The sequence below is a fragment of the Alexandromys fortis genome, unplaced genomic scaffold, assembly GCF_014885135.2.
Source record: "Alexandromys fortis isolate MF-2015 unplaced genomic scaffold, M_Fortis_MF-2015_v1.1 scaffold_51, whole genome shotgun sequence".
Lineage (NCBI taxonomy): Eukaryota > Metazoa > Chordata > Mammalia > Rodentia > Cricetidae > Alexandromys > Alexandromys fortis.
Window position 1 is genome coordinate 2,458,696 of NW_026067925.1, and position 21,031 is coordinate 2,479,726.

General features: G+C 37.6%; 1 protein-coding gene across 2 annotated transcripts; it reads right to left on the reverse strand.

Annotated features, from left to right (window-relative positions):
• Window positions 1–3,050: 3,050 nt before the first annotated feature.
• On the reverse strand, window positions 3,051–16,949 carry LOC126502157 (interferon-activable protein 205-B-like). 2 transcript variants are annotated; one of them, XM_050142994.1, is made up of 8 exons: window positions 16,726–16,949; window positions 13,845–14,129; window positions 12,504–12,607; window positions 11,842–12,000; window positions 7,529–7,951; window positions 6,533–6,721; window positions 5,086–5,172; window positions 3,051–4,362 (listed from the first exon to the last, which is right to left on the reverse strand). In XM_050142994.1, the coding sequence occupies exons 2-7, from the start codon at window positions 14,107–14,109 to the stop codon at window positions 5,131–5,133; spliced, it is 1,182 nt and encodes a 393-aa protein (XP_049998951.1). In that variant the 5' UTR covers window positions 14,110–14,129; window positions 16,726–16,949; the 3' UTR covers window positions 3,051–4,362; window positions 5,086–5,130. The 2 variants fall into 2 exon arrangements, with proteins under 2 accessions (XP_049998951.1, XP_049998952.1); XM_050142995.1 differs by lacking the exon at window positions 5,086–5,172.
• Between the last annotated feature and the right edge of the window lie 4,082 nt (window positions 16,950–21,031).

Genomic DNA, 21,031 nt, shown 5'->3' on the forward strand with positions numbered 1-21,031 from the left:
TAGGCTTTAAATGCCATGTGGGTGTGAAGCCTAGGTAGAGTAGGACATTGGGACAGTCACAGAGAGGTTTGAGAATGACCTAACTCAGATATCAGAGGGTCAAAACCATATTGAAAATGTTGGGTGTGGTGATACATGCCTTCAAATCCAGCACTTGGGTGTTAGAGACAGGTGTATCTCTGTGAGTTCAACACCAGCCTGTACTATATTATGAGTTCTCAGGCAGACAGAATTATACAATAAAACCATATCTCAAAAACAAAACCAAACTAAAAAGAACATATGGTAAGAATGACCTTCATTCATCTTGTTTTAACGTTGCATTGTCATTTCATGTCATAATCATTTCAGCACGCGGCACACAAATCACTGTCCCTGAACTATGTAGTTCAGCCCAGTGCCCCTCAATCCACTCTATGCAGAAGATATATTTGCTAAATGTAGCAAAATCATCCTAAAAATATGCATTTTTCTTGACTTTTAGGGAGTGGTTAAATATTTGGAGAATATCCTGTCTCACAGACATCTCAGGCCAAAAAGAAATCAACAATCATGGATTAGTAATAGAAGGTTTAGTCAGAGAAAACTAACACACAAGGTGATCTTGGGATTCATCATGGTATGCAAATCACAACCATGACAAACCTGGCAAGATCTGCCCAGGTGTAAAATAGTGGCATGAATATCATCAGTGAAACCAGACACCTTCTTTTTGGACTTAAGACCCACATACATACATACATACATACATACATACATACATACATACTTGCATAACCAGACACCTTCTTTTTGGACTTAAGACCCACATACATACATACATACATACATACATACATACATACTTGCATAATATGTTATATGACAAAAGTTATTTTTTAAAATTCTCTCAGATTGAAAAGGAGTAGAATCTTGGAGGTGCTGGAGAGAAAAAAGAATGATGAAGTGGTGCAATTATATCTTATTTAAAATATATCTTAAAGGTATAAAGTGAAAAAATACCTATGAAACTGTAATAATATTATGTTCTATTTTAGATTTTTATTTCTTATTACATATTTTGTAAAATAAAGATACAGTATTACCTATCTGTGTCCATGCAGGCTACTCAGGTGGTAGAGACAGGCTTGTCTCCGTGAGTTTGAGGCCAGCCTGGTCTACATAATGAGTTTTAGGTCAGGCAGTGTTATGCAGTGAGATCCTGCTACAAAAACCAAACAAATAAAAACGAACTCACAGCAAGAGCATGATTCAGGCTGTTTTCACTCTACATGACCTCCCCTACTTTTTCATAGCTCTCCATCCTTCCCTCATGATAGAAGGCCATGTTTTCTTGCAATAATGTTTTACTTCCTTATTACATCCCTCTTGATTTTTCTCTTTTCCACTAACCTGATGCCTTTGTATTTATAGTAGTTCTTCATTTATACTAGTCTTGATAACTAGTACAGCTGGCACTTCCTAAAAAACTTTCCCCATTTTTTAGGTCTCTTTGTTCTGAGCCTTTTATATCAGTTTTTGAGTTGTATGATAATTCCTCCAAAAAGTATTAGAGTTTTTCTTTAAAAAAATTGTTTTTCCATTATTTGCAGACCAGTTTTAGGAACACTGGTTTGGTTTCAGAGGTTTAGAAGGTGACATGCATGTATGCTATCAGAGGACAAAAGTAAACATCAGTTTTATTTATTTTTGAGTCTCACAAGCATCAACAATGGCAAGCCTAGAAATATATGCCCAGAGATAAAATAGTGGCATGGATATCATTGGAGTGACCAACTGCTTTTTTCTTGGATTTAAGTCCCACTTCTCAAGATAGAATCCACACATGGTATTATTATCTAGACCAAGAACATAGGGCAAGACAAGTCATAGACAAAAGGGAAGAGTTGACATTTATTACTCTGCCAAAGTGACATAATATTAAAGTGACTTCTAGTTCCTTCTCATTACTATGGTAATCAAAACAAAGATTCACAACTGGTCAAGATGTAGAGAATAAGAGACTGTGCAGTGCTCAGCCCTAAATGCGACATCTATAATGCAAACCCTCCTCCCACGTGTGTCAGAGATCATTATAGAAGAGCAGGTTTGTGCCAAACACCATGGCTAGCAGAGTGTCAATGCAGGGGAGGTAAGGAGATTTGGTTCAACAAGACCCAGTGGCCTGTGTTGTTTCAAATTAAAGTATATCAGGTAATTTATTTCAAGCACATTTAAGGACAGCACAACTGTCCTTAATTCATGGTAATAATTAACTTAATCCTGTTTCACAATGAAGATTAAGCCATGGCAACATCTAGAATCTGATAAAGTACAAGTGACAAATCCATAACGATGAGTTCTAAAGATTAACTAAGAAAGCAAGTTCAAGGTTAACAATGTTCATGATGAAGTTTCAGGAAGGATGGTGCTATAGATTTACTGAGGTAAATGTAGGAGTCTGGGTGAGCTGGTAATGTCTGGCCATATGAAAAGTGTTGAGGTCACCAGGCTGTTAACCACACCCATTTTCAGTCTTCTGGGCAGAACGCAGATTATATATCTCTTCCTTTAAAGGGACAATCTAATCATGTGTGTTTAACATTCCTCGTTTCCCTAGTGCTTGTCTGTGAATACAAGTATTTACATGCTTCCTGCAGTCTGGTAGAGCATAGTAGCAAAATCGGATGAGTATAGGAAACAGAGTTTTGCAGATATAAGAGGGAAGTTGCACATATGAATGTCCTGTGCTTATGAAAGTATTCACCAGACCAAATTCACAACACAAGGGAGTATCAGTTTATATGCTGATTTCCATATCTCGAAATATTGAAAATTATAATATTTTGTTTATTATTTTGGGTTCTTTGTAAAGACAAAGTGTAGTTTTGAACTTAAAATGCAGAGGAACTACTGGGTAAATGCAGTAAAGAATCTAGAAAGTTGCTTTGGGACAAAAGTGAGAAGTAAATAAGTGGAGAAAGGATGTTTATTCAAGCATGTTTTACCAAGAAAAATAGTTTTGATGGCACAAATTCCATATTCATATTAAAGTAAATACCATTTAACATCTGAAAAATAAGAAAAACCAGGTCATAGAATAAAAAGAAAAAAACTAGACTATAAACTTTCTAAAGAGAGAAAAGGATGCAATCTTATGGTTTTGTGTCTGGAAAAGCCTTCTCAGGAAAATAAAACAAAACATTTCATTGAAAGTGTTTATAGGAGACTGACGTGAGCTGTTTGCACTCCACCAGCAGTGGATGGCTGTGTCCCTTGCTCCACATCCTCACCAGCATGAGCTGTCACTTATTCTACTGATCTTAGCTGTTCAGTGGGGCTTAAGATAAAATCTCAAAATAATTTTGGTTTGAATTCCCTGAGGGTTACTAAAGTTGAACATTCTTTTAAATACTTTTCAGTCATTTTACTTTCCTTTTTTGAGAATTGTCTGTTTAGGTTTCACTTTGTAGACCAGACTGTCCTCAAATTTACATAGATTTGCCTGCCTCTGCCTCCTGAGTACTAGGTGGCATGTACCACCATGCCCAATTTGCACCCTATTTTTTAATTGAAATATTCATTTGATTGATCTTCTGGAGTTTTGAGTAACTTATATATTTGGATGTTAGGTTGCTATCAGATGTGTAGTTGGTAATACTTTTTTCTCATTCTGTACACTGCTTCCTTGTCTGAAGGATGGTGTCCTTTGCAATGCAGAAGCTTCACAATTTCATGATGTCCCTTTTATTAATTGTTGATCCTTATTGCCTGTGCTAACACTGTTCTGTTCAGAAGGACTTTCTTTATAGGACTTCATAAATCCAAGAATAAGGTCAACAACTGACTAATGAGACCTCATAAAACTTCAATTTGTGTACAGTAAAGAGAACAGTCAATGGAGAGAAAAAAACAGCCCACAGAATGAGAGAGAATCCTAATAGATTCTATACTCTGGAAGTTCTAATCAGAATATTGAACTCAATGTTGACAAAATTCTCTGTATTCCATCCTATGTGTCCAACAGAGCACAAGTACCAGTATCTAGCAGTTAACCCATGAATTGAAAAAACTACATACAGCATTTTGTAACTATGTCCCTTTAAAAAGAAATTTATTATTTTCACACTAGAGAAATTAAATTCAAGTATTATTTTGATAGAAAAAGAGAGCAACGAGGAAATTTGCAAATGAAAATACATAATCACAAATCAAATAGCAAGACATTTAAATGCTTGAATGTACTCCTAAATCTGTTCCTTATTTCCTGTTGCTTGGTGTCTCTATTTTAAAAGCTGTCCACCGTTAAAAGCACTGAATTAATTGATCTTGTGGGTAGCCACTTCTTCTCCATCTTCTGTGTTTTTTTCAAGCCTTAGTAGCCTTGAAAGAGACAGTGAGAGATATTATAAGAGTCTAGTCATTGAACTAAAGCACTCTTTGTATTTCTCCAGTCATCTATCCTTGTCTATTGCCCTCAATGGCCTTATATGATCTTTTGCCCTCCCAAAGGCTGTTGATCTTCTCTGCTTCACCTTCTTCGTTGTATTGCCTTATTTTGAGCCACCCTTTTCCAACTATGTGGTTCTTAAAGAAATGGCTTTTCACACTCAACATGACTTTCTTTTGGGGCAGGGAATTATAACAAAAAAGCAAAAGTATTGGTTTATGTTTTCAAAACTTGGGTTGAAGCAGAAAAACAAAACCAAACTACATAAAGTTCTGATTTTCTTCACTACTACTGCTCTTGGCTATCAGATATAGTTGGAACTCATGAATCTTGTATTCTTGAAGATGGAACAATTAATGTTTATATCCCTGTGTCAGAATGTAGCAGCATTTGCCTTTTGACTGTTGTATCTCGAGCATACCTTCTGCTAAAGTCATCTCTAGCTTTTTAATGTAGTTATTTCCAGAGAGCTCCTTGCTCTTTTGTATCTGGAATGATCTATGTTGATCGCATCCCTCTTTAAATTTCTATATCTATGTTTCATCCTTTCATTTTATCTTGCCCTTTCAATTTATTTATCTTAATTTATAGTATTGTTTACCTATCCCTTCACTGTCCTGTGATTCATAACTGCCTTCAGTGATCTGTATAATCACCTTGTATAAGAATCTGCATTCAGTGCCAGGTAGCACAGGTAGATTTCAGTTCCACCATGCACGTTGTCTGTGATTATTACTGATTATCTGTGAAATGAAAATAATTATTATCTCTCTATTGTTGCTTAAAGTCCCAACACAAAGTAAGTACTTAGTATGTGTTCTCTATTTGTATGGATGTAAATTTCCTCAAGGGAGTTTAACATCATCATCAATCTGAGCATGCTTCAAACCCCTAGGTGTTGTTCTTGTTCTTAGTGTTGGTACCAGCACCATTTATTCTGCTTATTAGTGTTATCTCTGAATAGCTTTTGGATGTTCTTTGAACCCATTTTTTTTCTCTTACCACCATTACCAAGCTGGTTGTAAAATAATGAGGGTTTATCTTCTTAAACATTAGTCATTTCTATCACTCAAAGTCCCATTTATCTTTTCCCTGCCTAATAAAATTATAAAATAGATTCTGTGATGTCTTGATAAAGTAGCTGCCTGATTTCCAAAATCATTCTCAATAGCCTTTAAATGTTTTAGTGCTGTAAATCTATGGTGACTTTCAAACTGCTGGAGATTTCATAAGCAACTTGCAATGATTCTGAATATTTAACACAAATATTTAATACAAAATGTATAATAGTACATAGTTGTGTCTAACTAATATTTCTACCTCCAGGGCAAGTTTCTCTGCAACAAAAAATTTCAAGACAAGTACAAAATTCTTTTTTACTTATGTGCCAAAGTTATCAAGCATTCAAACTCAGAAAGTCTTTCAATATTTACTTTATCCACCATGAATGGTTCTTACTTCCTTATTTCGGACAATGCTACATTTATGTGACCATTTAAACAGCCCTTTAGTCTCATGTCCTCAGAGTCTTTGTCTTTCATATGTAGAAGAATTAATAGTGGTGAGCCATACATTGATATATTTTCATGCCGTTTCTATTTCTTAGCTCGCTCTCTCTCTCTCTCTCTCTCTCTCTCTCTCTCTCTCCTTCACCCCGCTTAAGAAAATAGTACCTACTTATTTTTCATGATGTGCTAAATTCTGTGATAACTCATACATATCTAGGCATTTCTTACCTTAAAGTCCAGATTTAAAGTGAAGCTTTCCCCAGAATCAATCAATTCTTAATGGTTAAAGCTGGCTTTCAACTCAAATTTGACTTATTTAAAAACTCTTGTTCTTGATCACTTTTGAAATATATTTCCATGTCACTCTTACTTCCTCATATATCTTGTTATTTAGTATATATACAATATTCTTTGTATTATTTCTTCAATATAATTTTTAAAAAATCTTTCCCATAGAAATGCGTGTAAGGACATCATTTTAATTCTCCCCTCCAGAGACAGAATTATCTATGTAACACACTAAAAGTTCACGTACAGAATCCTAAAGAAATGTGAATTTCTGCTTTGATAAATCTGTTCCTTGTCTACTTTGTACCTTAATGAAACTGTGATCGCCAGACACCAGCTTCGGTTGCTTGTTAATTGTTTTCACTTGAAAGCAGAAGAGTCGCAGTTTGTCTCCTTCCTTACATCTAATGTTGTAGCATTGCTCACTCCCTAGAACGTCTATATTTCCTGTGCCGTCCTTCATTTCATAGATTGTGTTCTTTGGGTTCACCTTTATCTGAAAAAGTAAAATTGGCATTCCTTTTCTGAAAGTTATCAAATTCACAAACATTATTATACATTCAAAAAAGACTTTTTCAGGACAATAGACAGAAAAATATGAGCACTGTTACAGACACAGGCATGCAGGTGTCTGTAGTGAAGTGTTCCCAAAGAACTTGCTTTATTAGTGTGATGATGTTCTCTCTTTATGGTTTTTAATTTAGAAGGTTGCTAGCCAATCATTTATTACTCCAAATATCTGTTGTAATTAATATTCACCCTAGTTCAGACAATCAATAGAAACACAGTGTATGGAAAGAAAAGAATAAATATTGTATGGTTTCAATAGAGCTTAAAAATCTGAGACTGTTGGCATGGTACTGACCTACTATACTATTCCTGCTTATTGTGGCTGAGGGTAAATATTTTTTAACAAAGAAAGTAAAGATTAAGCCGGGTGGTGGTGGCACTCGCCTTTAATTCCAGCACTCGGGAGGCAGAGGCAGGCAGATCTCTGTGAATTCAAGGCCAGCCTGGTCTACAAGAGCTAGTTTCAGGACAGGAACCAAAAGCTATGGAGAAACCCTGTCTCAAAAAATCAAAAAAAAAAAAATAAATAAATGTAAAGATTATTTGTAATTTATTTTCAGAGACCTTTTTAAGAAATATCATAGGAAATAGGCTGTTGAATTATCTCTTAATATGCGGGATAATTTCATCTGTTACCCCAGACATCTTAAAGTCTTCTGTAACAATATAGTCATTACACATGGAGCTCAGGTGTTGGTCGAGAAGAAGACATAAACAAAATTTCAGACATTACCTTGTGTAATGTAAATAACCCATAAACCAGTGTTCCAGTGGCATACTTGCGAATATCAAAAATCTTGGGAGTTTCTTTTGATTTTTTCATAATGCTTGTAGGGACTTTAATATTTTGGACAGAACCAGCTTCAAGCACAAAGGAATATTCATTTATCTCTAGAATTCCTTTGAATTCAAGGTAATTAGAGATCATGATGACATTCTCTCTTGTGAACTTCTTTTTCAGGTTGATGTCGAAAACTTTCACATGGAAATACTTGCTTTCAGTGGCCACTGTAGCATGAAACATCATCTTTACTCCAGGTTCTGTTGACTTATATACAAATGGCTCTGTTGCCTTGAGCACCATCACTATCATGACATCATTTTTGCAAACAGCACCTCTGGCAGTGCTCTGATTTTGGGTCTGTGTCTTTTGGTTCTGGGTTAAATAAACACGGAGATATAAACATAGAATTTTACCACAAATAAAAAAATTAACCTTTACATAAAATAAATCACAATCTCCACATTCGTTCTATCAATTTTTATGTATTGGTTGAACTATGGAAAAGCTAAAGAGGAACTCTTTCACTGGCCAAAAGTCTAATGAATTAAAACAATGGGCTTTAGCCACAGAACCTTGAGCACTTTTGCTGTAAACTCAGAGGACTATTTCCAACATGAAACACGATGTTCAGCATAAACATAGCACTGGGCTGAACTCCTGGAGAAGCAGTATTATGAGCAAAGGAGCCAAGATCATGATGGAGAAACCCACAGAAACAGCTGACCCAAGCAAGTGGGAGCTTACTGACTCCAGACTGACAGCTGCAGAACCTGTATAAGACTGAACTAGGTTCTCTGAATGTGGGTGACACTTGTGTGGCTTGGGCAGTTTGTGAGGCCATTAGCAGTGGAACCACTATTTATCCCTAGTGTATGAGCTGGCTCTTTGGAGCCCATTCCCTATGGAGGGGTACCTTGCTTAGCATAGATAAAGGGGCCTTGTTCCTCTTTCAAGTGATGTGTCAGATTTTGTTAACTCCTTGTGAGAGGCCTCTCTGAGGAGCAGTTGGGGGTGGTGTGGATAGATGTTGGAGATAGCGGAAGGACAGGAGGAAAAGGAAACTGGGATTGGTATGTAAAATAAGATTGTTTTAAAAATTAAATAAAATATTAGCAAAAAAATCAAAAAGCAATATAGTTAGTGATAGTGATAGGTAAACAAATAGGAAAGACCAGATTGAAATTAACAGAAAGTTATATGATATGCATAAAATAAATTAGTGAGATACTATGAAAAACACAAAATGGAGTATGGGGGTGCAGATAGGGATGAGGCTAAGGTTGGGGAAGGGAAGAAGGGGAGAGGGAAGGGAGAAGGGAAATACTGGCGAGAGCTTGGGGGAGTGTGAGGGTAGAGATGAAGGAAGTGCAGATATAGGAGCAGGGAAGAAGATATCTACATTAAGGGAGCCATTTTAGGGTTGGCAAGAGACTTGGCTCTAGGGAGGATCCCAGTTGTCCACAGGGATGTCCCCAGTTATGTCCTTGGTCATCAGAGGAGAGGGTGCCTGAACTGTCCTTGCCTTACTATCACACTGATGATTATCTCGAATATCACTATAGAATCTTTGTCTAGTGACAGATGGAGATAGAGACAGAGACCCTCATCAGAGCAACGGACTGAGTTCCCAAGGTCCAGTTGAAGGGCAGACGGAGGGAGAAGATGAGCAAGGAATTCAGGACTTCCTTGCTCCACCCACTGAGGCAGTGTGCCTATTCTAATGGGAGCTCACCAAATCCAGCTGGACTGGAACTAAACAAGCATGTGATCAAACCGGACTCTCTGATTGTGGCTCACAAAATGATTCTTAATGTGTAGAAGAGACAGAACCACTTATTCATCCCAGCCACCCAGCTAGCTTAACCTTGAAATAATCACACAGAAACTGTGCTAATTAAATCACTGCTTAGCCTACTGGCTCTAACATCTTATTGGCTAACTCTTACACCTTGATTTAGCTCATTTCTATTAATCTATATGTTGCCACGTGGCAGTGGTTTATCAGGAAAGATTCGGCATGCCTGATTCTGGCGGTTCCATGGTGTCTCTCCCCTCTTCTTTCTTCCTCCCAGAATTCATTTCTGTCTTCTCAACCTACCTGAATTCTGCCCCTATCAGGCCAATGCAGTTTCTTTATTCATTAACCAATATAAGCAACACATAGAACTAAGGACCTCCTACACCATTAATGCACACATTTCAAGGATATTCTGATGTGGGATGTCCTTCTGTATATGAGTTGCTTTTATTGATTGATGAATAAAGCTGTTTTAACTAATGACTTAGCAGAGTAAAGCCAGGTGGAAAATTCAAACACACACACACACACACACACACACACACACACACATATATATATATATATATATATATATATATAGAGAGAGAGAGAGAGAGAGAGAGAGAGAGTAGGCAGAGTCAGGCAGATGCCATGTAGCTGCCAAAGGAGAAGGATGCCAGAACCTTACCAGTCGACCACACCCTCATGGTGATATGCAGATTGATAGAAATGGGTTAATTTAAGATGTAACAACTAGCTAAAAATATGCCTAAGCTATTGGACAAACTGTGTTGCAATTAATGTAGTTCCTGTGTGATTATTAGAGTCTGGGCACCCAGGATACCAAACACAGTCTCCATTCACAATATTCATTGAAAGTAGAACTGAGTTTGTAGTAGTGGATAAACAATCCACAATGAATTATTTTAAAAAGCAACATAAATACTGATATAGCCATTGAATGTTATATGCTTGTAACTTAGGGAGTTGGAAAGGTAATCCTGAAATTTCAAATTGGAAAAACAGTGAAGTAATAACTCTTGTAAGATGTTACTCTAGAAAAATTTTCCACATAATTATAACAATCAATGAAAAATATAAAAAAATATTTATCTCTCAATTATTATAATGGTAAGGTTTGAGGTGAGTAAAATTGTTTCTGTTTTTGCTTAACTGTCTGGATATATTTCATCAAGTGATAAAGAGATGAGGGCATACAGAAAGAAACCTAGAGAGAGGAAAAGGAGAGTCCAGAGAGATGGATGCTGACATTGCTACAGTTTTCCTTCAATGAGTACTCAGAAAAAGTAAGAGGCATCAATTCTCTAATTTCTTTCACTACATTTCCTTTCTTCCCTCTCAGAATTAGTATTTTTCTATTATTTTTATTTAAAAATTTTCTATACAATATATATTGTTTAGGATTCCCCTTCCCCAACACTCCCAAATCCCCCCCCATTTAACTTCATGTCTTCTTCTCACTCTCAAAATGTAGATAAATAAAAAGATAAAAAAAAACATTTCCCCAAAAAGACAAAATAAAAAACCAATCCACCATACACATAAAACCATGTGGACCTCTTTTGGTGTTGGTGCACCACCCTCATTCAGACTGTGGTTGGTAGTCTCCATTGAAGAAACCCTTTGGTAGTTGTTATCTACTGAAAATTGCTGGTTGGTTAAGGGTGGGACTCATGTCCCCTCCCTTCTCTCTGTTCTGGGACCCCAGGCAGCTTGAACCTGTGCCTTTTTAATGTGTGCCACTACAGTCTCTGAGCTCATATGTGCATCACTTCTGGTTGTCCAAAAGGACAAACACTGTTTCCTTGGAGTCATGTACTATCTTTGACTCTTACAAGCTTTCATCTTCCTCTTCCACATAGATCCCTAAGGAATTTGATGCAGACTCCCCATTGAGGGCTGAATACTGTGAATTCTCTCACTATCTGCACATTGGAAGCTGTGGGTCTCTGTTAATTTCCCATCTTTGACAAAAAGAAGCTTCTCTGATGAGACCTGAATGAAGCACTGATCTATAGAGATGACAGTTTGTCACTATGAGTCATGTTGTTGCTATGTTCCTTAAGCAGAATAATAGTAGTAGGTTTCTCAGATTCTTGACTGCTTTAGCTGAGTCAGGTAGGGGTTCAATCTTATAGAAATGGAGCCTATGGCTACTGACTCTTCATCTCTTTCTTCCTATCTATGATCAGAGCAAGGCAGGACATTTCTCATTGTTCGAAATGCCAAGTTTATTAAATGTCTTTGCGGCAGCCAAAAGTTATGATGCAGCAAATTCTGTAATTGTATAACCTATGTTTATGTTTCTGCCTTTGTATGGTGATCTACTTCTATTGTATCCAAACACTGTGTGTGTGTAACTAATTAAATATCAGTGATAAGTGTGGAACATGGTCAAAACTTGAAGATCTGATCCTGATATCTAGATCGAGAAAATGAAAAGGAGGAATAAGACTTGTACCTTATCCAAAGAAGTGTTGAATGAAGCCAAAGAGGAGGTCTGGAATACTGAGGACTGGCATCTGGCTGTGTTTTCTGTAGAACATGGAGGGTGATTTGGCCTCTCAGACCCCTTGGCCTTTTTCACGGCAGTCTTTTCATTATTCATACTTTTTCTTTTCTGAAAGTGTATTCATGACAATGTTAATGAGTCTCAGTATCAAGTGACCAAAGTGTGTCTTCATTATTAGGTAGTAGGTTTATTATACCTGAGTATGTTGGAAACCTGGAGTGACACCCACCCTCTGGCCAGGTTTAGAATATGATTGTGAATACTCACAAAATATGTGCATAAGTAGTTTCATTATATAAAGGGAGAGGAAAGGGTTATATACACAGTTTTTCTCACATTACCTCTATGGTAGGACATAATTGAATTTAAATTTGAAATTGAAAGCTAGGTCTTGTACAAACATAAAACAGCCATTATTCTATTTGATTGTCAAGTATACCACATCTCTTAAAGGAGTTAACACATTCTAATGCTACATGATTATCCATGAGTTTCAGTAAAGCTTGAAGATAAACTACAAAAGCAGTCAGTGCCTGATGGACAGAGTATGGACAGGCGGCTCTGCTGCAGCCTTTTTGGCCTGTCAATTTGCTGCTGTACCTCAAGCTCACCTGAGCTACAGAAGGTTTCCCTCCATTTGATGCTGATGCAGTTGGTGTTTTTATAGCTGAACTTGCTTCTTGATTCTTATTTCTCAGTGGTGCTTTTCCTTTTACTAGGAAGAATATAATTTTCATCACAACAAATGCATGAGCAAAAGAGTTTACATGAACCAAAACAGAGGATCTAGGAACCATCTAGTTTTCCTGCCATACGAACACATTTTTATTGCATTCATATCAATGTTTATTCCATTATGTTATTGTAGGATTACACCACTAAAGGCACAGTCTTAGACACAGTTTCTACTACTTGATATTTTCCTTACTTATTCCCTATAATGAGAGAAAACCTTCCTGTCCTTGAACCTCACTATATCAGCCAAGCTTTTCTCATTCTCATTCTCCTGCCTTTCATTAAAAATACAAATTTTCATCATGATTTGTTGGTTATGTTTTGTGTATAGTACACTCAAATCTGTAGATGGAGCAGCAGGCCACTTCCTGCTGCCCAGGAGGGTTCCCTGCCACCGGCTAGCTTTACCCGAAATAATTACATGGAAACTGTATTCTTTTAAACACTGCTTAGCCCATTAGTTCCTCTTATTGGCTAATTCTCACATCTTGATTAACCCATTTCTAATAATCTGTGTAGCACCACGAGGTGGTGGCTTACTGGAAAGGATCTTAACCTGCATCCATCTTGGAGAGGAGAGCTATAGCATCTGCTTGACTCAGCTTTCTTTCTCCCAGCATTCTGTTCTGTCTTTCCCATCTACCTATGTTCTAACCTATCAGGCCAAGCAGTTTCTTTATTAATTAACCAAAGAAAGCAACAGATAGACATATGACCCTCCTCCATCACAAATCATAAAAAATCAGTGAAAGAAATCTGGTACTCACTTGTGTAATAAGATAGAAAAGTAGTGAATTTTATCTTTCTAAAATCCTATTATCTAACTCAATAATTTTATGAATGACAATGGTGATTTATACCTTCTTAAGGTGATATTTGATTAAAGTATTGTCTTATCTTTGTCAATAGAGAGGATAATTATGCTAGTATTCTTAATAAAATAAGTGACACTATTGGTTAATGAATATAATTAGATTTTAAACCATAATTTTCTAATATCTATGTTATACCTGCAAGCCCAATCTTTGATGAAATTCTATTTATGTGTTAGTTCACACGCCAAATAGGCTCCTTAAGTCATAGCATCTACTGGGAAGGGAACAGCTGTGATTACTGAAGTATAAATTGGGTATATGAAAGCTATGTGGGTACTTTAATGAAGGAATCAGAGATAGCAATACGGTACTAGGGACAGTGGGTTCTATGTTACATGTTACCTTTTGATTTCTCTTCTTTAAGGGTTTCAGCAAGTCCTTTAAGAGCTTGTATGTCTTCACAAAAGTCGATCAGTTTGCTCAATCCAGCATCAGTTGGGAATCCATCTTCCATCATGTCAGCAATCTGAATCTTGTTATATTTCTCTTTCATGTTTCTCTCCAGTCTTAAATCACTGGACATTAATGACTTAAAGCAGTCAAATTGATCACTACTGATGTTCGCTAATCCTTTCAGCAGAACAATTCTCTTGTATTCATTCACCATCTTTAAAGTTGTTGGTGAAACTGTAAGAGATAATTGGCATGCACTGTTGTATATGTGTTCAGAAATTTCCTAAGAAAGGAATGTCTACATGAATGAATGCACTATGTGAAAATATTGTATACATGTGTGTTCGTGAAAAACATAGTACAACAGTCATTTATGTTACACGGAATATTGGGTAAGAATTGCTGCATTAGGAAAAACTTCAAATCAATCTTTCCTATTAAAGAAGATGGTTATTTGGGTCAAAGCTAGCTGAGATGGAAAGATTCTGGAGGAATGCCACTGTGGCAGAACTTAGGAGTATTGGTTTGCATCTTCTCTTTTCTTCACCTTAAGTGCCTGAACCTTTCCCTTGTTTGTTTGTCAGATCCTAACTCCTCAGACTTTCTGTGGCTATACTAGTTACTTTTCTAGTGACTGTGACAATAATACCCAATAGAAACAAGACATGGGGGCTGATCTCCAAAATATACAAAGAACTCAAGAAATTTATCATCAAAAGAACAAATAATCCAATAAAAATGGGCTACAAACCTAAACAGAGAGTGCTCATCAGACAAATATAAAATGGCTGAAAGACAGTTAAGGAAATGTTCAACATTCTTAACCATCACAAAAATGCAAATTAAAACAACTCTGAGATTTCATCTTATACCTATAAGAATGGCCAAGATCAAAAACACTGATGACAGCTTGTGTTAGAGAGGATGTGGGGAAAAGGGAACACTTCTGCATTGCTGGTGGGAGTGCAAACTGGTACAGCTGCTTTCGAAATCAGTATGGCGATTTCTCAGGAAAGAACCTAATTCAAGACCAAGCAATACCACTTTTGTGTATATACCCAAAGGTTGCTGAATTTTACCACAAGGACATGTGCACAACTATGTTCATAGCAGCATTGTTTGTCATAGCCAGAATCTGGAAACAACCTAAATGCCCCTTAACTGAATAATGAAAAAAGAAAATAAATGTGGTACATTTACACAATGGAGTACTACTCAGAAGAAAAAAAAAATAATGACATCTTGAAATTTTCAGGCTAATTGATAGATCTAGGGAGCATCATATTGTGTGAGATAACCCAGGCCCAGAAAGACAAATATGATATGTACTCACTCATAAGTGTCTTTTAGACATAAAGCAAGTTTTCTACTTATCAGAAAAAGTTAAATAAAAGCTATAGTGACCTATCATTTCACCCAGTTAGAGTATTTATCATTACACAGATAAAAATAAATTATGATTAGGATTCAGAGAAGGAGAAACTCTAATACTTTGTTTGAAGGTACATAATTTAGTATAACATTACAAAAAATAATATAGCAATCCCTTAAACACAAAAAGCACAACCAGTGTATTTCATTTCTTCCATTAAATGAATATATAACCAAAGGAGATGAATAAGTTGTATAGAAAAGGTAATTGCACTTTTATATTTATTACATTATTATTTACAACAGCCAAAATACAGAATAACTGCAAATGCTTTTTGGGTGGATGAGTGAATTAAGAAAACAAATAGCTGGCCACCATGGTACATGCCTATAATTCCAGTACTGGAGAGGTGGAGAAAGGATTAGGAGTTCAAGGGAATCCCCAATTATGAGACTGTTTGAAAAATGGAAACAAAAAAAACAAATACAAAAGCACATGGTAAATATACATTTAATTGGCAATGGAGATGGCTTAGTTGGAAAAAGTGCCCACTGTGGCCTGCCGTTAGATCCCTGGAACCTGTAGAAACAAGACTCAGTAGTGTATGTCTGTAATCCTAGGCCCTGTATGGTGACAGAGAAGGTGGAGATAGGAGAATTGCCTGGAAATTTGTAGACCAGCTCTTCTGGAATATAGAGCATAGCAACAGAAAAATAAGAAAGGCTTACTCAAAACAACATAGAAGCCAAGAAGCAACTCCCCAAAGATACCTCATGATCTCTACATGTATGCTATGATATGTATATTCCTGGACTTCCATACATGACCCCCACCACCAAGTATTCATTAGCCTTAGAAGCAATGAACTCCCGTCATTTGAAGCAACATGAATAGAAAATAAGATAACCTTGTTAAGTGAAACATGACAGACACAGAAAGATAAATACCACTTGTCTCAGTTATTTACAGAAATAAACTCTATAGAAGAATGAAGTGAAATCATGGTTCTCTAGAAATGGGGAAGATCTAGAGGCAGGAGGAACAAAGGAGGAAGAGAAAGAAATTAAAAAATAAATTCAAGATTACAACACAGAATACAACTCAACTCTTGTTCTTATTTAGCACAACAGGGCAATTATTGGACAGAACACTGTATAACATAGTTCAGCATAGTTAGAAAATAAAATGTGTAATTCCCAAAACATATAATAGTTGATTGTTGAAGGCATGGAAATGCCTGTTTCACAGACTATATTACTAGATGTTGCATACGTGTATTGATTTTACAATGGGCCATATATAGGAGTGTAAGTTAGAAAAAAATAATAAATCATTTAAAAATAAAAAAAATGTATAAGATTCAGCACTTAGATGGCAAATAGAAATCTCTGATTTCTTTCCTATGTTCTTTTATATTTCATAGAGATATCTGATCATATATTTAGGAAACAGACTCACCTCCCTGGAAATTTCTGCAGCGATGTTCAGATCCTGAGACCTTTCACAAGGCAAGAAGTGAGCTTGTTTGCTTTGAGTAGATAGATGAACGAGTAAATCAAAAACTGAAGAGTAAAACACAAGTCAAGATACCAGGGTCTGTGATGTGTTAAACACACCTCCTATCTTGATCTTGAGCAGCACTAAATGTCGCTCACTGTGCTTTCTCCTTGGGGAAAGGGGTGCTAAAATAGTCAGGCCTCCTCCCAGTGTTGCTCATAGCTTTCAATTTCCCTGGCTAGTGAAACCGGACTCCTTACTTCCCATAAACATTGTGGTTATCGTAAATATATATCAAAGTTTAGTTATGCTCACATTCTTCTCAAATGAAACTCATCAGCTCACAAAAGTCCTAACCTTGTGACTTTTTTTTTTTTTTTTTTTTTTTTTTTTTTTTTTTTTTTTTTTTTTTTTTTTTTTTTTTTTTTTTTTTTTTTTTTTTTATTGGTTTTTCGAGACAGGGTTTCTCTGTGGCTTTGGAGCCTGTCCTGGAACTAGCTCTGTAGACCAGGCTGGTCTCGAACTAACAGAGATTCACCTGCCTCTGCCTCCTGAGTGCTGGGATTAAAGGCGTGAGCCACCACTGCCCAGCATAATATTATTTCTGCATGTATGCCTGAAGACCAGAAGAGGGCACCAGACCTCATTACAGATGGTTGTGAGCCACCATGTGGTTGCTGGGAATTGAACTCAGGACCTTTGGAAGAGTAGGCAATGCTCTTAACCACTGAGCCATCTCTCCAGCCCCCCTTGTGACTTTTATAGCAAACAGTTGTACTCTAGTCACTAGACACAAACCCCACATACGGGGTGCACCAATTTCAGGGTGTTAACACTAACTGGCCAAGGTCCCTTTACTCTACCTGGGTAGGAATCATGGAGAACTGAGACAGGGTTTTTATTGTAGTAGAGGACTCAAGGCCTCGGACATAGTCTAATATACCCGGGGTCTTACAAACTCCAAACTCTTCAGAAGCCAAAGATCTGTGGTCCTGAGGTTTCAGACGGGAGACTTGTTAATCTGGGCTTTAACCACCAACTTCCAGCCTTGAACTTGGAAGCTTTTGCCATCAACAGCTTCTGGAAGCAGTAGGTAAAATATGGAAGCACACACGCAGTGCCTTTATGATCCTGGGGCCTTGAGCGTGGCTAGTGTCACAGCTCTTTGGCTAGGATGCTGGCATTGTTGGCACTTAAGGATTGACAGCTGTCTGGGATGCATCTGGTTGTTAGAGTCGCCAGTGTCACACCCTCAGGTATTAATACAGCCCTCATTGTCTTTATCTCTGACTTCTTATTTCAGCCCCAGAAGATCTCTGGAATTCCCAGCTGCTCTTTTACCACAACTATCACTGTCACTAATACTGTCACCTCCGCCACTCTGCCTTCATCACAGTCTTCTAATCTTTCTTAGTGTTACCGGCTCATCTCACTCTATCAGTGAAAAACAAAAGCCAAGAAAAGGCCATCAACCTAGATGTCCTTCAATGGAAGAATGGATGAAGAAAGTGTGGAATATATACACATTAGAATACTACTCAGTGGTAAAAAACAATGACTTCTCGAATTTTGCATGCAAATGGATGGAAATAGAACACACTATCCTGAGTGAGGTAACCCAGACCCAAAAAGATGAACTTGGGATGTACTCACTCATAATTGGTTTCTAGAGATAAATAAAGGTCAGTGAGTCTATAATTTGATCTCCTAAAGAAGCTAAATAAGAAGGTGATCCCAAAGAAAAACATATAGCTATCCTCCTGATTATGGGAAGTAGACAAGATTGCCGGGCAAAAAATGGGATCTGGGGGGGGGGGGGGAGGGAGGTAAGGGGAGATGGGGAGAGAAAAGTGAGAAGGGGAGGTTGGGGGGAACTTGGGAAACGGGATGTTTGGGATAAAGGAAGGTCGGATAGGGGAGCAGGGAAGCACACATCTTAATTAAGGGAGCCATCTTAGGGTTGGCAAGAGATTTGGTGCTCCCAGGTGCCCAGGGCGATGTCCCCAGTTAGTTCCTGGGGCAGCTGAGGACAGAGAACCTGAAATGACCCTATCCTATAGCCATACTGATTAATATCTTGCATATCACCATAGAACCTTCATCTGGAGATGGATGGAGATAGAGACAGAGACCCACACTGGAGCACTGGACTGAGCTCCCAATGTCCCAAGGAGGAGCAGAAGGAGGGAAAATATGAGCAAAGAAGTCAGGACCACGAGGGGTGCACCCACCCACGGAGACAGTGGGGCTGATCTATTGTGAGCTCACCAAGGCCAGCTGGACTGCGACTGAAAAACCATGGGATAAAACCGGACTCTCTGAATATGGCGGACAATGAGGGCTGCTGAGAAGCCAAGGACAATGCCACTGGGTTTTGATCCTACTTCATGTTCTGGCTTTGTGGGAGCCTAGCCAGTTTGGATGTCCACCTTCCTAGACCAAGATGGAGCGGGGAGGACTTTGGACTTTCCACAGGGCAGGGAACCCTGACTGCCCCTCAGACTGGAGAGGGAGGGGGAGAGGAGTGGGGGGAGGGGGAGAGGAGAGGGAGGAGGGGGGAAAAGGGAGACGGGGAGGGAAATGGGAGGCGAGGAGGAGGCGGAAATCTTTTTTTTTCAATAAAAAAATTATATTAAAAAAAAAAGAGAAGCCTCTAATTGAGCTTTATGTTGCAATAGCACAGATTAAACCAGGAGTGACTTTTCCACATATTTCCAAAGGGAAACTATTTCCTGCTTATATGGACATATAAAGAGAATTTATAGTGATCAAGGCACATCGTCAAACAACTCTATGGCTATCTGCACCAATCAAGGCACAGCGTTTTAATACAAATGAGAAACTGCCCTTCCTCCAATCATAGCTCTAATAATTTCACCATGTAAATGAAGGGTTGCGTTTGCTGGTAGACTTGAGCCTTTTGCTGGGTCTTAAGGAGAGATTCTTTCTCCAGGTCTAGTTCCAATTGATAATGTAAAAAGGTAAATGTATAGACACAGGACAAAAACATCAAGGGTTACATGTACTTGGAGGAAGTAGAGAAATAGTTAAAGAACAGGTCAGTAAAAGTGTTTTAGGCAGTTTGGATGCTCACCTTACTAGACCTGGATGGAGGTGGGTAGTCCTTGGACTTCCCACGGGGCAGGGAACCCTGATTGCTCTTTGGGTTGATGAGGGAGGGGGACTTCATTGGGAGAGGGGGAGGGAAATGGGAGGCGGTGGCAGGGAAGAGAAGGAAATCTTTAATAAATAAATAAATAAATAAATAAATAAATAAATAAAAAACAAAGATAAAAGTGTTCCATACGATACTGTAATGGTAGACATGTGTATTACACATTTGTGCCAAACCACAGAATGCACAAAAGGAAGAGAAAGTTCTCATGTGAATTATGTGTTGGACTGGTAAAGACATATCAGTATTAAGCACATATTTGTTGGGTGTAGCAAATGTCTCACTGCTGTGGGAAATGGTGACAGTGAGGGAGATGGTACATGTGTTGGGCAAAGGATATATGGGAACTTTAATTTGGACACCATTCATTCATTTTAAATTGTATCTATCATCTATCTATCTATCTATCTATCTATCTATCTATCTATCTATCTATCATCTCTCTCTCATATGTGTGTGTGTATGTGTGTGTACAGGTACATGCATGTTCTGCCATTTATGTGGAGGTTAGATGGTAACTCTTATGCTACTTTATTGAATTAGCTTATTTATACATTGATTTCATATATAATTTAGCTAGTCAAGTTTGTGAATAAATGTTTTTATTCACTGAGTCATTTGTCTGGCCCTGGCACCATTTTCTATGAACTTAAAATTCTAAAGACAACAATGATAAATAAACAAAAAATAACATTATAGAATTTAAGGCTAATTCATTTTTGTAGTAAAACATATAAAAGAGCTTTTTATGTGTGACATAAAACCTGTGTGCTTAAGTATTTAAGCAGTGTGAGAAATGCCACAGTAAAGAAGATGGGGCCTTAACAATAATTGAGCTTATTTTCCATCCCAAACTTTAAGAAGTAATTTCCCATGCTATAATCCCTCCCTATAACTCATGATGGCAGGATTGTATTAGCTGAAATGTCACACAGCCTCAGACAGGGTTTCCTTTCAGGAAAGGCATTAGCACATTCTAGTCTATTGACCCTGGCCAAACTGCAGTCCATATACCTGAAGAGATATGGATCTCTAATTATAGAAGAGTCTAGATCGTGTCATGAGTATTTTTGATGTATCAGAGATCTTGCC

Coding starts and splice junctions, on each gene's coding strand:
- LOC126502157 (XM_050142994.1), bottom strand. CDS start 14,109: ATGGTGAATGAATACAAGAGAATTGTTCTGCTGAAAGGATTAGCGAAC. Junction 12,001..12,503: donor GGAAACCTTCTGTAGCTCAG/GTGAGCTTGAGG, acceptor ATACACTTTCAG/AAAAGAAAAAGTATGAATAA. Junction 7,952..11,841: donor TCAACACTTCTTTGGATAAG/GTACAAGTCTTA, acceptor TATTTAACCCAG/AACCAAAAGACACAGACCCA.